The sequence below is a fragment of the Hirsutella rhossiliensis genome (genome assembly GCF_020360975.1).
Source record: "Hirsutella rhossiliensis strain HR02 chromosome Unknown scaffold00002, whole genome shotgun sequence".
Lineage (NCBI taxonomy): Eukaryota > Fungi > Ascomycota > Sordariomycetes > Hypocreales > Ophiocordycipitaceae > Hirsutella > Hirsutella rhossiliensis.
This window is the reverse complement of record NW_025408668.1, coordinates 618,388-637,843: the sequence shown is the minus strand read 5'-3', so window position 1 is coordinate 637,843 and position 19,456 is coordinate 618,388. Positions and strand designations below refer to the sequence as shown.

Below are 19,456 nucleotides of genomic sequence, written 5' to 3'. Positions count from 1 at the left end.
CGGCCTTCCCGGTAAACACGGGTTGGGCCATCCAGGCATCGGACAAGGTCACGCGCGACATGCTCGTGCAGCGACAGTCAGACTGGGCCTTAGAGTTAGGTTCCCGGGTTGTAGAAATAAGTCAAAAGTGGCATTCGTATGCCGTAGCCGGTTGTCCTCGTAGGCTCACGGACCTACGCGGTATCGAAATAAACTACGACGTGGCGGTTCGTGAAGAGATCGTTTGCCAGACAGGGCTTGAGCCCTCAGTGGTCAGAACACATTGTTCCATTTGTAACCCGGCGAAATATGATGACTGCCGCCTTCCCGACAGCAGACAGCTCTTCTATCAGACATTGGGTTCTAGGGCTCTTGAGTGGTATTGCTCTTGGCAGGCTGGGAGTGTTATCCAGCATTGCTCTCCTAGGAAAGCCTCAACCTGCCAATATTCTCACCCCATTCTCCTACTATTTGCGCTTGCAACCCTATCTACGTAGAAGAATTATAGCGCAGGTACAATGAAATATAAGGAAATCCCACATCGCCCAGCGAGAGGGCATCATGTGGAACCAGCCGGAGAGCGACTCAGAAGATGTGAGAGGGTGTGCTGCTTCTTCTTGGGTTGGTGTTGGAACCTACGAAAGACCTCCTGGATGAGGGGGCTCCATCGGGGTCTTGCCTCACTGAAGGGGATCGAAGAGGTCCTGCTGGACTTTCCTAGTATCACTCGGTGCCGACGTTGTCGCCGCCGCTTTTAGCGCGGCTGGTCCATGTCCTACTAGGTCAAAGTTGCGGGCATCTCGAAGGTGAGGAATATGAGGATGTCGGAAATGTCGTCCGAGGGCTTGCTGCCGATGATAATGCTGAACCCGGCCCACTCACTGAAGCACTTGTCTTTGCACCAGGTGAAGGAGGCCTAGCGGTACTTGGACTAGGTGACGTATTCCTTGCGCGTCATAACCTATGTTCGCTTGTCGGCCCTGTGGAGGCGTTGGAGAGTCATGTAGCCCATCTCGTCCCTTCTTTCTCTCCTTGTCGCGCTGGGGGGCCTCGACCGAGTAGTGGGACGCCATCCCGCCGATGAGGTTAGCATAGGTTTTCTTGTACTTCCTGGCGACTTCATCGATGGAGCCGCCGGGCACGACGCCATTGAGGGGGTCATCGCAGACGACTATGTCAGCGTCGGCACCCCTGTCATCCGAGTGTTCAACATTCTTCGCACGTCCTTCCACGAGGACCACGAGCAATCACCGGCGACACGGTCGAGGGGCAGAGGCGGAGTGGAGCTCAGTTCGTAGCAGACAAAACAACGGTCACACGAAATGCCGCCAGGACGAGCAATACGCCATTTACTTAGGTAGCGCCTCTTCAAGCCTTTGTTGTAGGGCGCTTCAAATGTTTCTCGAAAAAGCAGTAGGACAAGCAATAGCCCTTCTCGTAGTGCCCGGTCCGATGTCTACAGTTGCGATGCGCATTTCTTCCATGGAACAAGGGTGGGCAGCCAGGAACATAACACTCGTGAAACCTACGAACAAACTGCCTTTCCTAGTTTAGGTAAAAATGAATTGACGTATTATGGCCAGGATAGTGTCAAAGTATACATAGGTATAGCCGGATAGAAGAGCATGGGGAAAGGAAGGTGGGAGACGAGGGGTCTCGGAGCCGTTGCTGAGAAAATGACCAGGAGCCAAAACTTGCATCGCCAGATAACAACTTTTTGAAAGCTCACTCCTGAAGCGCTACTTCCAGGTACATGTGCTCAAACACGGACGTTAATGTGGTAAAGTCAGCGGATGATCCAGCTTCGATGCCATGTAGAGGTCTCAAGTTGCTCCAAATTCTGCTGTTGGTTCAGGATTTATGCACGGCAGGTTCACATACATTAGCGCGTGCCGTGGTGGTGTCCGCGGGAGCATCCTTGCAAATGCGGATCGTGGCTCAGCCACATTTTGCGCCTATGCATGGAGTCTGTTGGTTTGCTGATACCGGCTTTCAAGTCATAGCCAGGATGCAAGGGAGTACTTGTCGAAATTTTTCCTGTGGTGCCATTCCTCTTCTTGAAATGGTTGCCTCATGTAAGGACTTGGACGTTGTTGTTCTTCAAGGAACTGCACCGGTAACCGGAGCTATCTACCTCTTCACACCACCTTCTTAAGATGGTTGCCACACTCAGCAACGGTCGAATGTCAGCGCTCTGTAAGTTGCCGCGCTAGAGTCAAAATGTGCTTCTGTTGGCTGCCCTGCAGCCAGAAAGCACTCCTACTTCATGGGATGGATGCCTCGATGAGATGGCTGCCTCGATGAGATGGGCTGCCTCGATGAGATGGCTGCCTCGATGAGATGGCTGCCGCACCAGATAAAGACTAGGACATGATTGGCCTGAAGCATACTTCAGTGGGACCTCTATCGGAGCCTGGGGTTCAGCGCCTCGCGCCCAGTGATGCTCCCATTGCCGCTGGATGACGCCGGCCTACGTCGGCCCACGCCGGCCCTAGCAGACGGCACCGCCTCCTAGGTTCTGCCGACCGCTGGGGACCAGCTTGAACACGAGCTGCAAAGATTGCTTATCTCCTACTTGAGATCGACGAATTGGGGATGATGCCCAACGGGCATCCGTTCAACGACCGTCAGTACCAATCCCAACACCTATGTGGTCTCGAACCGCGGCGACAAGCTCTTCAAGCTTGCGACCGTCTGCGTCAGGGTGTTGGGCTATAAGGCCACATCTGGCGTCCACAAAAATAGGTCTCTGTACAGGATCATCGCGAGCCAGGTACACTCCCCTGTGTTCTTACTTGGCATCAACTGTTAGGCAAGGGGATTAACTAAACTCTTGTCTTCTAGCTCGGGTATATTAACCCCGCGACTTCCATCGCGTATCGTTAGTCTTGCTTCAACTCTTTAAGCCTCATTACTTTTCTCTCCCACATCCATCGATACTCGAATCATGTTTGCGCTTTACTATATTGAACAAGTATCGTACGGTTGCGGTGATGGAATCACCTTTCACATCCGTTGGAATGGCGCGAGAATGATCGTGAATTTCGATCCAAGCCCCTCTCCTAACGCGACGGAAAAATTTCTCATCCAGAAATACATGTCTGCATGCCTCGGTGGTGATGAGGACAAAGTGGATGAGGTTCAAGATGAGATTATTGGTGTTATCGTTGGAGTTGGAGTTGCTACATTTGATCAGATCGCCCCTCCCCTGGCAGAGCCACAGTCCAGCCTGCATTCAAACATTTTTCCGCCACAATACTTTTTCAACCTTATCACGGTTGGTGGCACGATGAAACTGCTTTCCGAAGGATCCTATCACCTCGAGATGTCTGGAGTCCCTGGGAAAGGCTACGCAGGGGTAGTTCCAATTCCCCACTTACAGTCACCAAAACCAGAGTTTCCAACATTTTCCTTCCACCTTGACGTCAAAGAAGACTTGAAAGTGCCGAGATATCTGATGACAGATATTCAGGTGGTTGAGAATTTACTTGGAGATGATTATATTACGCATGTCTCAGTCAATGGGTGTCATATGTGTGCCAAAGTAGGGTGCGAATTTGATGGCGGAGCGATGCAAAGAGAGTTGGATTGCCTCGCCAAAATTACCGCCTACGCCGCTCAGTACCCCTCGCCAGTCAATGTGCCAAAACTACTTGGGCTAATTGAAACGCCTAACGACGGGCATGTCATCGGAATATTGGAGGAATTCATCCCGCATTCTGAGAATCAACAGTTATCAACGTTGGCAACGATGGACGATATCACTGCGATTTCAAAGGAGCGAAGGGAAGCCTGGGTTTCAAAGGTTCGACAGACAGTTGATTGGTTGCATCATCATGGCATCATCTGGGGGGGGATGGTAAGGCGGATAATGTTCTTGTTCACCCTCATACTGACGAGGCTTGGCTGATTGACTTTGGCGGGTGGAACACGGAGGGTTGGTTGATGAAAACTTAGCGGGACGTTCGCCGGTGATTATCAGGCTGTAGAGAAGATTCACGGGTTTCTACAGATTTCCTAGGGCCCGGTGGCTCAATGTGCATTATATTTTGTAAATGTTTCGGTACAATACCTGGTACGCCCTACGATCAATTTCGCGATGGCAACCGGGAGGCTAGACACGAACCAACGATGGTAATACTGACGGTCGCTGAATAGATACCCATTGGGCATCATCTTCAGTTCGTCGATATCACGTGGGAGATACGTAATCGTCGCAGCTCGGATTCAAGCTGGCGTGTCGTGTCATCCCCAGCGGTCGGCAGAACCTTGGGAGGCGGTGCCGTCTGCTAGGGGCCGGCGTAGGCCGGCGTCATCTGGGGACAGAGGAGCATCATTGAGCGCGAGGCGCTTCGATCCCCTCCGATAGATGTCCCACTACAGTATGCTTCAGACCTATTATTCTCACGAAGAAAGCAGGGCAAAGGGCATGATTTTTGGGGTGTCTGTGTGTTGATTCTTCCTTTCTGTCATAGGCCCTTTATTTATCCCCTTGCCCTGCTTCTTCCTCCGTCTTCCATCTTCTTCCTTGCGGACTTACTAATCCATAGGCACCCATCTCTCCGCGTCAGCGTGCTACATCCTCCCGGTTTCATCCTGTCTCGTCCCTACACCTTCAGCTAGCTATCAGGCTTCAGGACCAAGTCTTAGACCCTTCTTCTCGACAATTATGTCCTAGTCCTTACGGTCCCTGCTCTTGCTCCACCAACTTCTTCAACCTATCCAGTCTCTCCTGCTCCAGAAGCGAGTCTCGCCTCAGTTCTTTGAGTCTTGCATTCTGGTCTCGTACTTGACGGCTTATCCTGTTAAGCCTTCCCTTTTGCAAAACCTCCTCTCGCGCCAACTTTTCAAACCTCAAACTTTGGTTTCCTACTCGCTGATGCGTGTCGTGGAGCCTCACTCGCTCCAGCTCAAGCTCATGCCTCATGATAGCCAAGCTCACGTCCTCTTCATCCGTCGTCGTGGGCTTGCCGCTGAACGCCGCCCTCTCTGCCTGGCCACCTTCGGCAGTTGTCATCGCTACATCATCGCCCGTAGCGATCTCTGTTGTAGCAATACTTCCGATTGACGGTGGTAGTCCGAAATAAGCGCAGTAGACGAACCACCGTATGAATGTCGATGTTATTTCTGTTCTCTCGACGTCGACCTCATTCTGCATCTGAGGAAGAAAGAGATGTGCTTTGTCATAATCGTGATCAAGAGCATTCGGTCGGCCGTATCGCTTTGGTGGCTGGTCATGCTCTCTGATAACCTCTTGGCCGCTGGACAAAAAATACACACACACACACACCGGAAAGTCGCCTTCAGATGACACGAAATGGACGCCCAACATAGAGGCAGTTCGTGCGACAATACGATTTGCGATAGCGACGGCACGACTCGCGAGTACACGACATTGAGAACAGACTGCGAACCCACACCTTCCCTTATTACTCTTTTCCTACTAACACGCCCGCTCTGGGCTCGGGCCTCAGGTCGCAGGCACCGCTTCAGCCGCCGCAGATAGGACCCTGAACACTTGAAGAACAACCTTCAAGCTCGCCTGCCTGGAACAATTTCAAGCGCCCGGACCCTCCGAGTGCGATGCAAATTCTGTTGAGACCAAATTGCCGAGATCGAACACAATATGGGCTTCAGGATACCATGTCAAAGATTGAGAAATGAACATGTCCGTAATCAGATAGTAGCCTTATTGGCCTACGGCCATCAGGCGTAATTAATACACACACACACACACACACACATGTCAAGTTCTCAATGTGTTACCCAGCCTCAAAGCACTGGCTGGTGCTATACTCAGGGAAGGGATGCCTGGCTCTTGAAACAAATTTTGGGATCATCTCGTCACGGAACAGGTGTTTGGATAGTTGCTTCTGTAGGGCTCGTGACATCGAAAGAGCTACCATCTGAGGACGGCCCGAACGGTACTTCGGAGTTCAAATCGTCTCAATTTCAGTCGAATTCTGGGAATAGTTTGCTCGCTGCAGGAAGCTATTTTCGCGATGTCAATATGTGAGCGGACGTCAAGAACGAGAGTCGTAATATGCTTGTGTTGGGTCATACAATCTGGAGGCATTTCGTTCTTGGCTTTACCGGACGATTCGAAGTGTGTCGGTGAAAGTGGAAGAAGTGGGGGGAAATTCCCCGCGACCAGCGGCGGGGGTCGCTACTCTACCCTTCCGCACAGAAGCCACGTCGGCGGATTATGGCCGAGACAGCAAACCAACAGAACTTATCGCAAGACCGCCGAGTATACCTATCCCTAGGTTGGGAAGCAAACAGGAGTGGGTGGAGTGCACCCCCTATGCAGCTCCCAGGGTGTGCCAGCCGCTACACCAACGGCCGTCTATTAATATGTGAGGACCCTCAGTGCTTTGAGTAATGGCCTCGAAGGAGACTCTAAGGATGTCTCAAAAGTCAGAGAGGTCACAAAATACTGCTCATGCCATTCTGCAACAAAATGGAAGCTAGAGCATATTTACTAGCGTTTGATCAGTGATTATCTGATCCACGACATTCCGGCTCGGACCACCTTGATTCGTAATTGTTATGTCTGCCAATAGCAATCCTCATATCATGTAGTGGCCACGACAGGCCGTGTGAGTCACCACCGCTCGCACCTGTCCAGCACCATGCAGCTCACACGCCGAGTCTATTGACCATAAAATGAGCCGACATTTTGGATGTCAGGATGCGTTTTCCATGTCCTTCAGAGAGCAGGGTCCAATAACAATATTACTGTAATTTCGTTCTACGTTGCCAGATGGAGAGCCTTGACTGCGTCCGGCCGCCGACACCGCCTCACCATCCTACCGCCGGTGTGCGTGTGCTGCGTGAAGAGATTGAGAACATCGCGAGCTGCGGGTTCCCCCACTCCGAGCTGGTCTCTGTGACACAGCTTCCTTCTGGCCGATCGTACAACAATCGCCTATACTTCCTAACACTTCGACACCCTGCCCATGAGACGTCACCGAGCTCAGCGGCGCCGCCAGAACAAGAAGTCGTGTTAAAGGTCAGCGGCCGCTTCTTTGAAGCGTACAAGGTCCAGAACGAGGTGGCATGCCTGCAGCTGCTCCAGCAACACCGCGCAGATGTTCCGGCACCCCGAGCTCTTGCGTGGTCCGAGGACGGCCGTGTCGCCATATCTGCGACCCCATACAAGGCCGGACCTTGTTCGCTGAACGAATCTAACAATCAGCCACTTGGCCACGGCGGATGGATCTTGATGACTAAGGTCGCGGGTGATCCCATGGCATGTGCTGACTTGGATAAGGCGACAATCACGGCTCTGGCAGAACAGCTCGGTGATATCGTGACGTCCTGGCGTCGCAACATCCCTCTAAGAGCACTGCGGCAACATCCGGTTACCGCATTCGTATTTGTTGGTTGGCGTTCGGTCAAACTGGTTCGACCCTCAAGACGGCTTCTGAGTCTACCACGCGGCACCTCGAATTGACGAGCAACCGTAGTCATTTTTGCCGTGGGATTTTGATCGAGATAATTCTTGGCCTTTTTCACGCGAGCCTCCAGAAGTCTGGCCTCTTCGCGACGCATTTTGGTGGTGGTGTTCTGGCTGGAAGGTAGAAGGTGTGAAAAAGTGGCTAGGTGGCCAGTCAGGCTAAGTGGCCCGTCAGCACCAGCTTTTTTTTTTTTTGGTTGTATTACGCCCGGAGGGTTCCCCCATAGGGCCACTACGCTAAGCTACGGACCTACTGTACATTGTTCCATCTCACCCGAAGCCCCACGCTTCTTTTCATCTGTTTCCAGCCTCGTTCGCTGTGACATGACAGGCCTGCTTGAAGGTCAGTTTCTCCAAGTGTTCAGCGTCCTACCTTCAGCGACTGAAGCGCGGTCTGCCAAGTTGAAGGCTGTTGTGTTAGTATGATTTTCTCTTGATTAGTACATGGCCCATTAACGGTCCATACTGAAGCGTTTTGTCGCCAATGCGAACTGTATCGTCGCACGCACCGCCCCAATATCAGGCTGCCACTTGTCGTCGTCTGACTCTGACCTGCCTCCTAGGAAGAAAGACAGGTCTCCCACCTTTCCGCGAGCATATCGCAGCATAATCTCTCGTTGTACCGTCCATCTTCTGCATCGAAAGAGGAAATGCTCCACCGTTTCTGCAGACTGCCCACAAGTGCACTCATCCGATTCCACTGCCCCGATTTTGCAAAGGTAGCTATTCAGCCGTGATTTGCCAGTTCGAAACTGTACCAACACTTCGGATTCCCTTCTCGTTAGCTCGTCGTACAACTTGCGGGTGTGCTTCCCAGCAGTGCCTTATCGATGCGCTTTGAGTGCTTCCCAACCCTTCTGGGATCTGACTAACGCGAGTGTGTTCGTTGAGCAGCAGTCGTAACGTCGTTGCTCTTGCCTGAAACGTTGCTGGTTCAGCGATGCATTCATCTCGCGTTGCTCTTTTCGCTTGCATTTTGGCCAGTGGCCCAAGGGTGAACTCCTCATTCTTTGCAGGCACCCAACGAAGTCTGACTCTGCAGCCTCTTTTCGCAAGATACTCAACAGATCCGTATATCGCCCGTATCGTGCACTGACCAGACTGCTGCCGCGGTCGCCCGATGACTTGCAGGACAGCGCGGTTGCTTGTCACAACTGTGAGCTCTCGGTCATGAATACCTAGAGGCACACACCTCAGGGCCATGGCGATTGCCTCGAGTCCTGCTGTGTAGACATTCTGCTCATCACTGGAGCCAAGGGTGACGGAGTAGCTTGCCAGCACCTCGTCTGCGTTGTCACGGGAAGCATCCCGAACGACGCCTCCCAAACCGACCTTGCCTTTCCTTTGAGAACTGGACGTCGCAATAGTGATGTCCTCCGGGACCTCCGGCCTCATCACCTCCACTCGGTCTGCCTCGTACTTTGCCTGCATACGTTCGTCCCACGGCGCGAGTGCGAACTCATGGATGACTTCCACGCGTTTGGTATCTAGTCTTGACATCGCCGAGGCGAGCTTCTGCATCGGCGAGGCATACCTCCTGTGCAGCTTGAGCCTCAACGATGTCAGAGGATGCGTCTTCGGGAGCGTCCGCATCCTTATCCAGAATTTCGCTGCCGCTTGAGCGTGCCGTTCTCGGAATGATTGCACGCCAGCCTCGGCCTCAGCCACTGCCGTTGCCACTGTGCGGAATCCTCCTGTGATTGCCTGGGCTCCAATTCGCTGGGCCCTATCGATCCATGACGCTTCTTTCGCCCCGCATGCATGCGACCAAACGTTGGAGGCATAATCCATGGTCGGCGCAACGGTCGCAGTGAACAGTTGCCTCGCCGTTCGTGGCGAGGCCATCTTCAGTCGTTTCAAGCACATGGCAGCGGTCAGCCCCTTGGCGGCTACTCCGGCGATATGCTCCTTGAAGCGAAGTGCTTGATCCATGATGACTCCCAGCAGCTTCACATTGTCCTTCGGCTTGACATCATTCCCTCTGATGGCGAAAGGCGAGTCGCTGTCTCGTTCTGCGATGCGTGTGAAATGGATGACGGACGTCTTGTCAACTTCAAACGTGGCGCCGCTGCGCTTCTCCCACTCGAGCGCATCATCGATAATCGACTGAATACCATCTCTGTTCGACTCGGCTGTTGGTCCAGTGACCCAGGCAGAGTAGTCGTCCACGAAGGCGATGGAGCCACTGTTGTTATCAGCACCAGCTTGGCTGGTAGTAGTAGTATTGATTACCGTCTGGGACATCCCTATAAGGGCAAAAGACGTGCTAGGCTAGGTATAGTACAAGATGGGGATGCTCGTCGGAGACCCGTCGCGCGTTCCTTACTTCTACTCCCCTATCTAGCAATTCTTGGACTCTGTGGCCGCTCGGATTCTCAGGTCCCTTCCCCCGTCAGCGGGTTCCGGGCACGGCGGCGAAGCCGTAATATTAGTCAGTCTTCGGTCAGAGCCGGGTGACTGAAAGCCCACGCAGTCAGCTGGGCCGTAGGCCCACAGGAGCCTACGGGCAGAAAACATAGAAAAGAGAGTTGTACATATTAGGTTGGAGGGTTGCCTCGAGCTAGTGGCGGTGGCAGATCCGATCAAGAATTCTGCCTCCGTTACTAGCCCGAGGAACCGGTCAAATCCCTTCCTAGTGCCTGGTTGATAGCCTTGCCCGCCGTGGGGCTAGCCTTAGGCGGTGTCGAGTACCTACCTTCCGGCAGTAGGGGTGTGTCGGTGATTTTCTCCTCCGCAAGAGCATTCGATCCGGGCCTCTTCGTGGTTAAACCTCTCGTGGTAGTCGGCGAAGTCCCCGTGCCCGCTCCTCGCAGCGAGCAGGTGATGGAGGTGCTCTCGTTTGGTGTGCAGCTCCGGGGGGCACCCGAGCGAGGCCTTGAGCTCTAGGCTCTTGTAGCTGCTCGGGGCCCCCGCGGCCCACCAGTCCTGGAAGTCGCGCCTGGCCGCAGCCTTGGCCTGTCTCTTGATGTTCGCGTAGGTCGGCGATCTGTCCGGACCCTCGGCCCGGCAGCCCTCCTTTGCTAGCTGGTCGGCCCGCTCGTTGCCGGCGATCCCCGTATGGCCGGGGCACCAACGCGTGCTGAGGTGTTCCCGGTGGACGTGCAGGCATGCGCCGCATCGGCTAGCGTAACGCTGCAGTTGACGGCTCTGTGCGGGGCCCGCACCTCCGGAGCCCAGGGGATGTCGTCTGCGGCCGCGCGCCTCTCCAGAATCTCGGCCCGAAGTGCGTCCGCCTTTTCCGTCTGAGTTTCGTAGACCGCCCCGCCTGGGCCCGCCACATGATAAGCCCCAGAGGACCCTGCAGGGTAAGCCGAGTAGCTGTAGCCTCCCTGCGAACCCCCGGCTTGAGACGGCAATTGAAGCGAAGTAGGCACAGGAAGAGGTCCGTCGCCTCTGATCTTTGCAAAAAAAGGCCGAAATGAAAAAGGCTCTGTCGTTGTTTGCATCGATGTATTCACCTTTCGCATAGGTGATTTGGCTTTCTCCGAAGTAACCTTAAGCCGTTCTTGTGACTGTATTGTCTGGTTGCAACCCAAACAACCAGCAACGAGCGGTTGTGCCCCAGGTTGTCGCGCGATACGGGTGTATTTGAAGCCGCTAGTCTCCTCCATATACTGGACCGCATATCGCTTGACGTCAAGGTCAGTAGTCTTTTGCTTGAGAATATGGAGCAGCTGCAGGTTGGTTGGATCATGGTATATGCTGTGTATGACAGGCAAAGAGAACTTGCTCTCAGTCTTGTTGCCCACCATCTCCAGGTATTCATGCTCAGCCGGACAGGTAAGTAAATCACGCCAGTATAGGTCCATACCTGGCCGCGGTGCAGTTGTAGCAGCTCGTCGACAAAGATACCCATAACTTCCGAGCTGCTTAGCTTCTGGAGCTCCTTGAGGGCACGAAAATAGAAATAGTCCGCTGTTGATGGTCTTAGCTACGCCGAAAATGCTGTGCGCAACCGCAGAGCATCGGCGCAGGAGTGTGTTATCCCCTATGTCATCAATCAGTAAGGATGTGAGGATGTCGTGTGTTGTCAAGATTAAGACGCTCATTCACGGTGCTACCTACTGCCTAATAGGCAGTCGCGACTGGTCAAGCTGCTGCCTGCAGGCAGCAGCTGCCCTTAGTCTCTCTATTCATGTATATAAGAGAGATGGATTTCCTTCATTAGATAGAAACAAAAAGAGTCTTTCGTTGCCCGATCTACGGGGGATCTTCTGCCCGATCGTTGTTCAGTCATCCACACTGTCCGGGACTCCGGGCATCCTGTTGTGTAACATGTGTAGTATGTCCGCCGTCTGTTGAATAATCTGGAGACGATCCAGAGGGACCTCCAGCCACGTATTGAAACGTTGATCATCTGCGACCGAATATTCTTGCCCTCTACAAGCGAGCAAAGATGTTATGGGGAGGCAGTTGCAAATGCGAATTCGGGGGGCCGAAACAATGGTGAGGCGTTTGAAAGCGCGCAGGAGGGCTAGAACCAATTTGAGGATTCGCTAGAGGCCGGGCCGGAGTTTATCCGAGCTCTGAAACGGCAACCGGACTGTCGCTACAAAATATTCCGTTTAACGTGGGCACGTCAAAAAAATTATGACTAATTAAATCTTGAAGCTAGTCTTAATTAAGATCGGGCATTCGTAAATAGACAGAGCATATCTTGGAGTTAACTTAGAAGTTCTCACGCTAAAGAAGGGGATGAGCACGACCGATTATGAAGAACTATTGCTCGGCTCTTGGGACGAGATTGCTGTAGGTGGGTGAGAAAATTTCCTTTGGTGATTAGTACCCACTTTACTCGTACCTGCACCTGCCCCCATTTAAGAGTGGGTAAGCCCAAATCGAGCAATCTTAGCCGGACCGGGTTTTTCTTTATCCGCCATGTCCGCGGGGTGACGCCGAACACGTATGGTCGCTGCGGGGTAATCCCGAGGCGAACTTCAATCCGGCAAAAGATTTTGCTGCCCAACATTGTCAATCTATCATATCGAGGCTCCAGGAGCAGCAATCAGCCAAGGATAAACGTCAAAGAGCTATGCCTGCGAATACATAGCGGTATCCAATATCATGCAATCGCAGCTGTTCCCATCAGGCTACAGTCCTGCATTTTCCAGGCTTCGTCGACATGCCCGAAAACATTTCAAAAGACACACCCAAGGTCAGCTCGCCTCAGCTCTCAATCTTACTTCCACTAATGTATCTCTTAGAGAGGAGAAAGGGCTTTGTCTGGCAAAGAATATGAGTATTTAAGAGTGTGGCTGTTCAAAGAAGCGACCGTCGATAGAAAAATAAGCTGCAGGGGCGAATCTGTCATGGTATACGACCCGTCGAACGAGAACGAGGACACATACTGGGAAGGGGACAACATCATGACTAACACGGACGTCAATGTACCTGCTGGTTTTGTCGTACGTGTTATAAAAGCTTGGGTGGTGTTCATATACTCTCAAGCTGAAGCTGCATAATCAATTCAAGTCCCTTGTTGTGGCCAACCGTGATACGAACAGAAACATCCACATTCTGGCGTCGCGGAATAAACGCTACTAGGCATTCTGTGGTCGAGATCCTGGTCCTTCGCTCCGCTTTCCACCGACTGCTCGCTTGGATTGCGTCTAATAATGGGTTACCGAGCATGCTAACGCGGTTGAGAGTCACATGCGTGCATTGGAACTGTGATTCTGTCGCAAAGATGCTGTTAGCAGTCCTGTATCAAGAGGAAGTTGTTCACTTACCCTTTCCTACTTGCATATGCGTCAGGCTCAGCTCAGCTCCGGATTCTTCTTCAGGTTGAAGCCCAGCTATGAGCTCAAGACCTTTCTTATGGCCTACAGAGAAGATAATCGATATGTCTTCGCTCTTGTTTCGAGGAATCAATGCGATTAAGCAGTCCGTAGTTGTTATACCTGTGTCCCGCTCCTGTTTCCATAGCGCACTAGCTTTCACTGCTGTAATAATCGGGTCGCCTAGAATCTCCATCTGTGTGATAGAGGTTTGCCAATATTTATATTCAATTTGCCTCTGAGGTCGCTCTGTTGTCGTTTCATGGGGACCTACTCACATCAGACGAAATCCGTGGGCAGTAAATGACGGCATTACCCACCTCTGGGGAATAGAGACTGTATTAGTCTCTTGAAATGACGGCTTTCGCTGAAATCTTCGGTTCGTGCTATATCTTCAAGACACGCTTTCGCCTCTGGCTTAAAGCTCGAGACTCGGCATGGATTGCCGCTTTGGAACTCGAAGAAGCTTTTCATGTCTAATGCCACGCACGATCTTGGCGAGACGGCAAGAATAAAGGGGAGAAACACATGGCAGTCTTTATCCAGCACATCCAAATAGATGCGATGAGCATGGTTTTGTCGACTGTTGGCCAGAATCTGCTTTTTTGGACGGGGAGCTTTCCCTGGTGTTTGACGCTCAGGGTCCTTGCAAGCTATGCTCAGTCGATTGCGAAGCTCTGACAGACGGTGCGAAGGGATTCTGCCCCGCTCGTCCAGCTCTCTGCTGATCTTGTGAATCGTCCAGAACAAAGGCGATCGAGGCATAGCGCACTAGCAACATTGGGTAGCTCATTGAATTGCAAACAGGGCACCGTGTTATATTAATTAGGGCTGATGTTGGCGAATGTTGGTAGGTGGTCGGAGTTGCAGTTGCCGAGCACGTGCAGCGGAACCCCGCAGTTTTAGAGAAGTGTGTCATGCAATGTAAGCAGACCGTAACCTTATCCAACATGATCCATGAAGCACGTATCCAATATTAGCCACCAATGAACGCGGTATCCAACAATGTCCATAATATCCAACAATGTCCATAATATCCAGCATGGCTTTAACATTAGTCGCTAATCACAGCTGTTGGGGCGGATGGAGCATACGCCCTTGCGCTGCATTTTGGTCTGTTACCCAACCTGGAACGCGGCGTAGCATCGGAGGCCATCTTAAATTCCCCGGTCGATGTGATTGTGATAGAGTGCATGTCTACTGATTATGTCGAATCTTACGCGCGTGCGGGCAACCTGGTCGTCAAGGTATAAGTGTAGCGGCGGGATTGCTGTCTCCGACTCTTGCTGGTGGACAGCCAGTCCAGTACGCTCCAGCGACTGTACGGAGGCATTTGATTGTACTAGGCACCCAGCGGGCCCCCGCCAGCCAGTTTTGCTGTATGTATTCATTTGTCCCGCACCGATTGACCTTGTCTGACGGTTCGGTGTGGATATGTGCAATAGTTCTTTGCGGCAGCTATGCGTCCTGCCTGATTAATCTTGTACCAAACTTGCGCCCTGCATGCACGCGACAGGTGATGCGGCTAACAACATAGCACGTTACTGGGACTTTAGGTCTTGCCATAGCTTATTGTTACCTTTTTGTCACATTTCAGGCGCAGAGAGAGCGTAGGCAGCTGCGAGTGTAATTCTGACTTATAAGGCATTGAATCGCGCACATATGGACATAGCCATCACAATTACTTGTCTTCTGAAACGCTCCTGCCAAAAAAAAATGATGGCATCACATATTGTCACCCAAGGCTCGATGAAGTGCGGTCACCTTAACGACCCTGATCAGAAGAAGTGCACCCATGACGAGCCGTGTCGACTTGGAGTCCAACCCTTTCAGATCATCACCGAAAATTGCAAGAGGTGTATGCAGGACCCTCACAAAAGACTCCGCTACAACTTCCACGACCTCGAAGATAAATCATCTCTACTCCATTACTGGTATTGTCGAAAGCTTAGTGAAGATAGATATTTCTGGGGGCCGTCCAGGTTGGGTGAGGGAGTTGGTATTCCGGTTTCCGAGAGCATCAGCGCCGAAATGGAAATAAGTATGTGCGAAGCATGGCAGGAAGGGTCCAGAGGATTTATCCACTTGGCGAGTTGCGGTGCGAGCGCGGTTTTTATGGATGGTCAAGAACCGTGTTCTGTTGATGAGTTGGACAGCGATAAGGGTAGAGCACTTTTGGTAAGGGCGATGGAAATGATTCTTCAAGGGATGGAAAAGCCGAAGGAATTGCCCAGTAATTAATTATCTTTTCCCATCTCAGATCTATTCTCTGTTTCTTCCCTTCCCGCCTGACAATCCTGCCTTTTCTTGATGCTCACGGCCAGTGGCCTCGATAAGGCCGGCAGGAGAGAGCCATGTTCTTTGCTCTGCATGCAAGTACGACACTCATCTTGCGGAATTGTCGCAACTGAGAGCCAGGCTTCCTGTTGCCCTAAAGATCTCAATAGAATGGAGCAACGACACCTTTTGCCGTGCCTTTGACCATCCTTGTTTGGTCCATCTCTACCAGAGAGCTCATGGTATCGTCACGGCCCCTGGACAAGTTGCCCTCTGTGCCGTTCCATAGCGTTCCGACCCCTGGTCAAGGATTTCTTAGACGCATGCAAGCTAGAGTGCATGAACCAGGTTGTATGCACTGCTGGTGATGCCGAGATGCTGGATGGCATCGTAACTGTGAGCCAACCGCATTGACCAGTTGAAGACGTGCCATTCCACCCACCCTACTCTGACCAGGGCCGTTTTCATGTGGAGGAAGCTCATATGCCTCATATATGCAAGTCATCATATCAACTGTAGCCCAACCTCAAGGCGATGATGGTGTAACCTTATTATGCACAAAATATCCAATCACCATCTTACTCTAGGCATGTCGTCCCGTTTGTAAAACGACAGCAAAATGTACTGTGGCTCTCTTACCTGAGCGTTACTTGCTATGTACTAACATTTGCTATGACTTAAACGTCTATATAAAGCACGTCTCTCGTCCTGGGTGAATCCGATGCTCATATGCCTTCTCATCAATCCAAGTCTCAATTCCACTCTCTACACCATTCAAAACTGCCGAATGTTGACATGCAAGACGAAATTACCATCAAGGAGGTTACCGAGGCTGGTGTGGTATTTGCCGTGACGACGGTCTTTCTGGCGCCCTACCTGTACTGGATGATCAGAGTCAAGCCACGAGAAGCTTCGCGTAGGCGAACTTTGGCGTTGATTTCTACGGCTTCTCTCTTTTTGGGAACCGGACTAATATTTGCCTCTTTGTTCGGCAGTGCGAGAAATGCACTCTTACCAAGCGTCCTTGCCTACTCCTTCTTTACGGCCTGGAAAGCAGTCACTATGTTATGCGTCGACATCATCGAGGTACTCCTATTCCAGCCAGTCTAATTATCTCCCGGATATACTCACTGTTGCTAGCTTATTCAAGTTGTCGATCCCTTGATTTACGCCTATTTTTCTCGCGCGGTCGACCCTGACCCATCCATTAAGGCGAGAATCATCATTTTTGGACTAGCATTAGTCTTTCACCTGCCCTTTATTGGGACGACCGTCTGGCATACCAGGCTATCTGGCGTCGAATTCTGGTGGGCTGCTCCGATGGTGTCTCACTTGACTACCGTTATTATGGTCATGGCGATATGGAGGAAGACACGGTGTTTCCATCGTTTTGACCGGCGCTCTATTCAGCCTCAGACGAAGCAGCCGACGTCAAACCAAGGGATGCCGTGGCTTGGAGCAGTAAGCGGACTGGTGTTCCTAGCATCATCTGGGCTCCTAGTATGTTCTATGACTGGTTGGGTGAGACATCAGTTTGGAGGTCAGTGTGGGCTTTGTCTGGCGATTTTAGTTATGCCGGCAGTACCTCTTGACAGTATGATAAGAGAGCACCAGAGAAAACGGGTAGATAGAGAGATTCAGCTGTCTGTGGTGACAGAGCCCGGTACTGAACGGTCGGTGGAGCATCCGGTATCATTTTGAGGGCACTAATTTAGAGTGACGGTCATTTACATCGCTGTCCACCATTTGTTCACGGGTACTTCCTTCATTCAGAACCATTAGGTGCAAAGACAGGCTGTGTCTTTGCTGTAGGCGACCCTGCAATCTTGCATTGCGCATCTTTGTCTCAACTGGTTGCGTCGTCTTATTGACTTTCGGTGCCCTAAAATTCCGTAGCTGGGCAGGATCGAGAGCACGATGATGACCAGTTTGTCCGTAGGGAATCGGTTCTGTGAAACTTAAATTCCCCTGCATTGTCGGAGGAGAGTCAGTGGACATGACGGTAAGGAGGGCCTCCGTGGACCCTAGGGAATCATAATGCGGTACCACTGCGTTTGGATAAGTCGGCACAGAATAATGCAAGTGCATTACCGTACGGCCGCCAGTAGACGTAGGCTGTGTTGTTACCATGGCTTGGCCGGGACTGTCGTGCATCGACGGGGACGGTTGCCCGCCATAGACGCGGCCTTGTCGCGTGGTGCTCGCGCGACTCAATGGGGTTGTCGGTGGATACGGAGAATGAACAGCCGATGCCATGACTGCAGTAGCCACGCCCATATGATGCTGATAGCCGTACGAGGATGTCACGAGCTGCGACGGCTCCCAGACAGACGAACTTGTCGTCGACCTCTCGGTGGTGGAGGGGTTCCGAATCGACTGTCCCGACAAATATAGGGAGAAGTCTTCATCTGGACTGGCCAGTTGTCGCGGCATCAGGAGCCGTTGCAGCGACTGGACAGCGGCACTAGGGTCGTCGGCGTGAAAGGGTTGGTCTTGGTTGGAATCAAGTGGCAAGGTGCCTGACTGCAAGAAACGGGCTATTTGGTCGTCGCTAATGCCATGCCTGTTGAGGAGCTCCTGGAGCTGCTTGTTCTCCTCAGCTACTCTTCTCGCGGCCATCTGGACCTCAGTAGAGGCCTCGATGCCCTGAGTCTCGTATTCTCTGAGTCGCCGTTTGAGGTCCTGGACATACTCTCTCCGTCGGGCGCGCGATCTCCTCTGGTTGTCTCGAATTCGGGCTAATTTGTTCTCGCGCTAGAGCAGAGAAAGAGAAAGGGACTCTGCTGTTAGTTAAGGCCCTTCCAGTCTACGGTATCACCTGGGTTGATGTCACTTACCGCGATGGTTGACATTTGGCTTGCAAGCTTGTTTGGGGCCGCCCTCCTTGACTAATGAACGGGGAAAGGATTTTAAAAATAAGCGTCTCCAAGTAGAATATCTGTGAGCGTGTAAGAAAACGAGAAATGCGAAATTAACAAGTTATAGAGAGTTGGGGGGAAGAGCTGGAAGAATTGCTCCAGCGGCTCCACTCACTCGAGACGCATGCAAACCATGGCGCAGCCCTTGCAGCCTTCACGGATATTTGGACAGGTGACGGTTGGATATGCATTTCGGCGTCTCAAATAACTACACGTCCTCATGCGCCTCGCTGACTGTCCACCCTAGCCGATCGAGGGGCAGCGACTTACGAAGTACAATGGAGAGTGTGACATTGTCTGGCGCGGAATGCTTAGTGGTTCAGGATTCCTCGCGAATTCCGCAAAAAGAGGTCATAGACAGGCGACCTCCAACTTTAATGTCAATGATCTATTTTGTAGTGTTCTCTACTGCGACGGCGTACGCAATGTAGCTACGGCGCAAGGTAGCAGTAGCCAGTGTTAGAAGACGAGTTTATATTATTACATGCTCGTTCTCGCCGTGGCATCTTCGTCCATTTCTCTCAAGCTTTCACTCGCATATCTCTTTAGTTTTATAAGGTCCATTCCATTAGCTGTCTTCTCAACAGCTTGAAAAAGCCGTCGCTGCTCGGGTTAGTTCCCAATCCGGGTTGCTTCTGGGACAACTTACAAATGCGTTCTCCGTCCCCTCGCGATCAAAACAGCCGTCCTCGTAGAGGACATTCCGACGAGAAATCTCCATGTTCTCGGCCACAGGGTATGGAGGGTCTCCCCGAGTGTGTTTGGGGATCAAGCTGTCCCTGAAACTGTGCAATCGCCTGGAGATCCCGAGGTGATAGTGTTGATGAGCACTCTTGCGCAAATACGCGTGCTCTCTCCGAATTCTCTTCAATCTCTTTGAAAAGTTGCCGCATGATACCAAAGATAATTGTTCGGAAGGCGACGGTAGGGACCTCCGTATGCGTGCTAGGTAAGCGACTGGATGTCTGACGGAGTCCCTCAAATTGAGATTTCATGGCCTCTTCGATTTGTGCCATCTGGGGCTTGTGCTGAGTCGCATTGTTTGA

General features: G+C 52.0%; 3 protein-coding genes across 3 annotated transcripts; 1 reads left to right on the top strand and 2 right to left on the bottom strand.

The window, feature by feature from the left end:
* Nucleotides 1–4,660: 4,660 nt before the first annotated feature.
* HRG_01634 (uncharacterized protein) lies at nt 4,661–5,137 on the bottom strand (the record flags this gene model as incomplete). The annotated part of the gene is made up of 1 exon (XM_044860105.1): nt 4,661–5,137. One exon carries the CDS (start codon nt 5,135–5,137, stop codon nt 4,661–4,663), a length of 477 nt encoding a protein of 158 aa, XP_044723738.1.
* A 1,605-nt stretch (nt 5,138–6,742) lies between these two features.
* Nucleotides 6,743–7,435, top strand: HRG_01633 (uncharacterized protein; the record flags this gene model as incomplete). The annotated part of the gene is made up of 1 exon (XM_044860104.1): nt 6,743–7,435. One exon carries the CDS (start codon nt 6,743–6,745, stop codon nt 7,433–7,435), a length of 693 nt encoding a protein of 230 aa, XP_044723737.1.
* Nucleotides 7,436–8,306: 871 nt separating this feature from the next.
* Nucleotides 8,307–11,190, bottom strand: HRG_01632 (reverse transcriptase; the record flags this gene model as incomplete). Its single annotated transcript, XM_044860103.1, has 9 exons — nt 8,307–8,356; nt 8,536–8,582; nt 8,631–9,142; nt 9,212–9,283; nt 9,332–9,419; nt 9,498–9,623; nt 10,134–10,462; nt 10,513–10,736; nt 10,980–11,190. 9 exons carry the CDS (start codon nt 11,188–11,190, stop codon nt 8,307–8,309), a joined length of 1,659 nt encoding a protein of 552 aa, XP_044723736.1.
* Nucleotides 11,191–19,456: the final 8,266 nt, after the last annotated feature.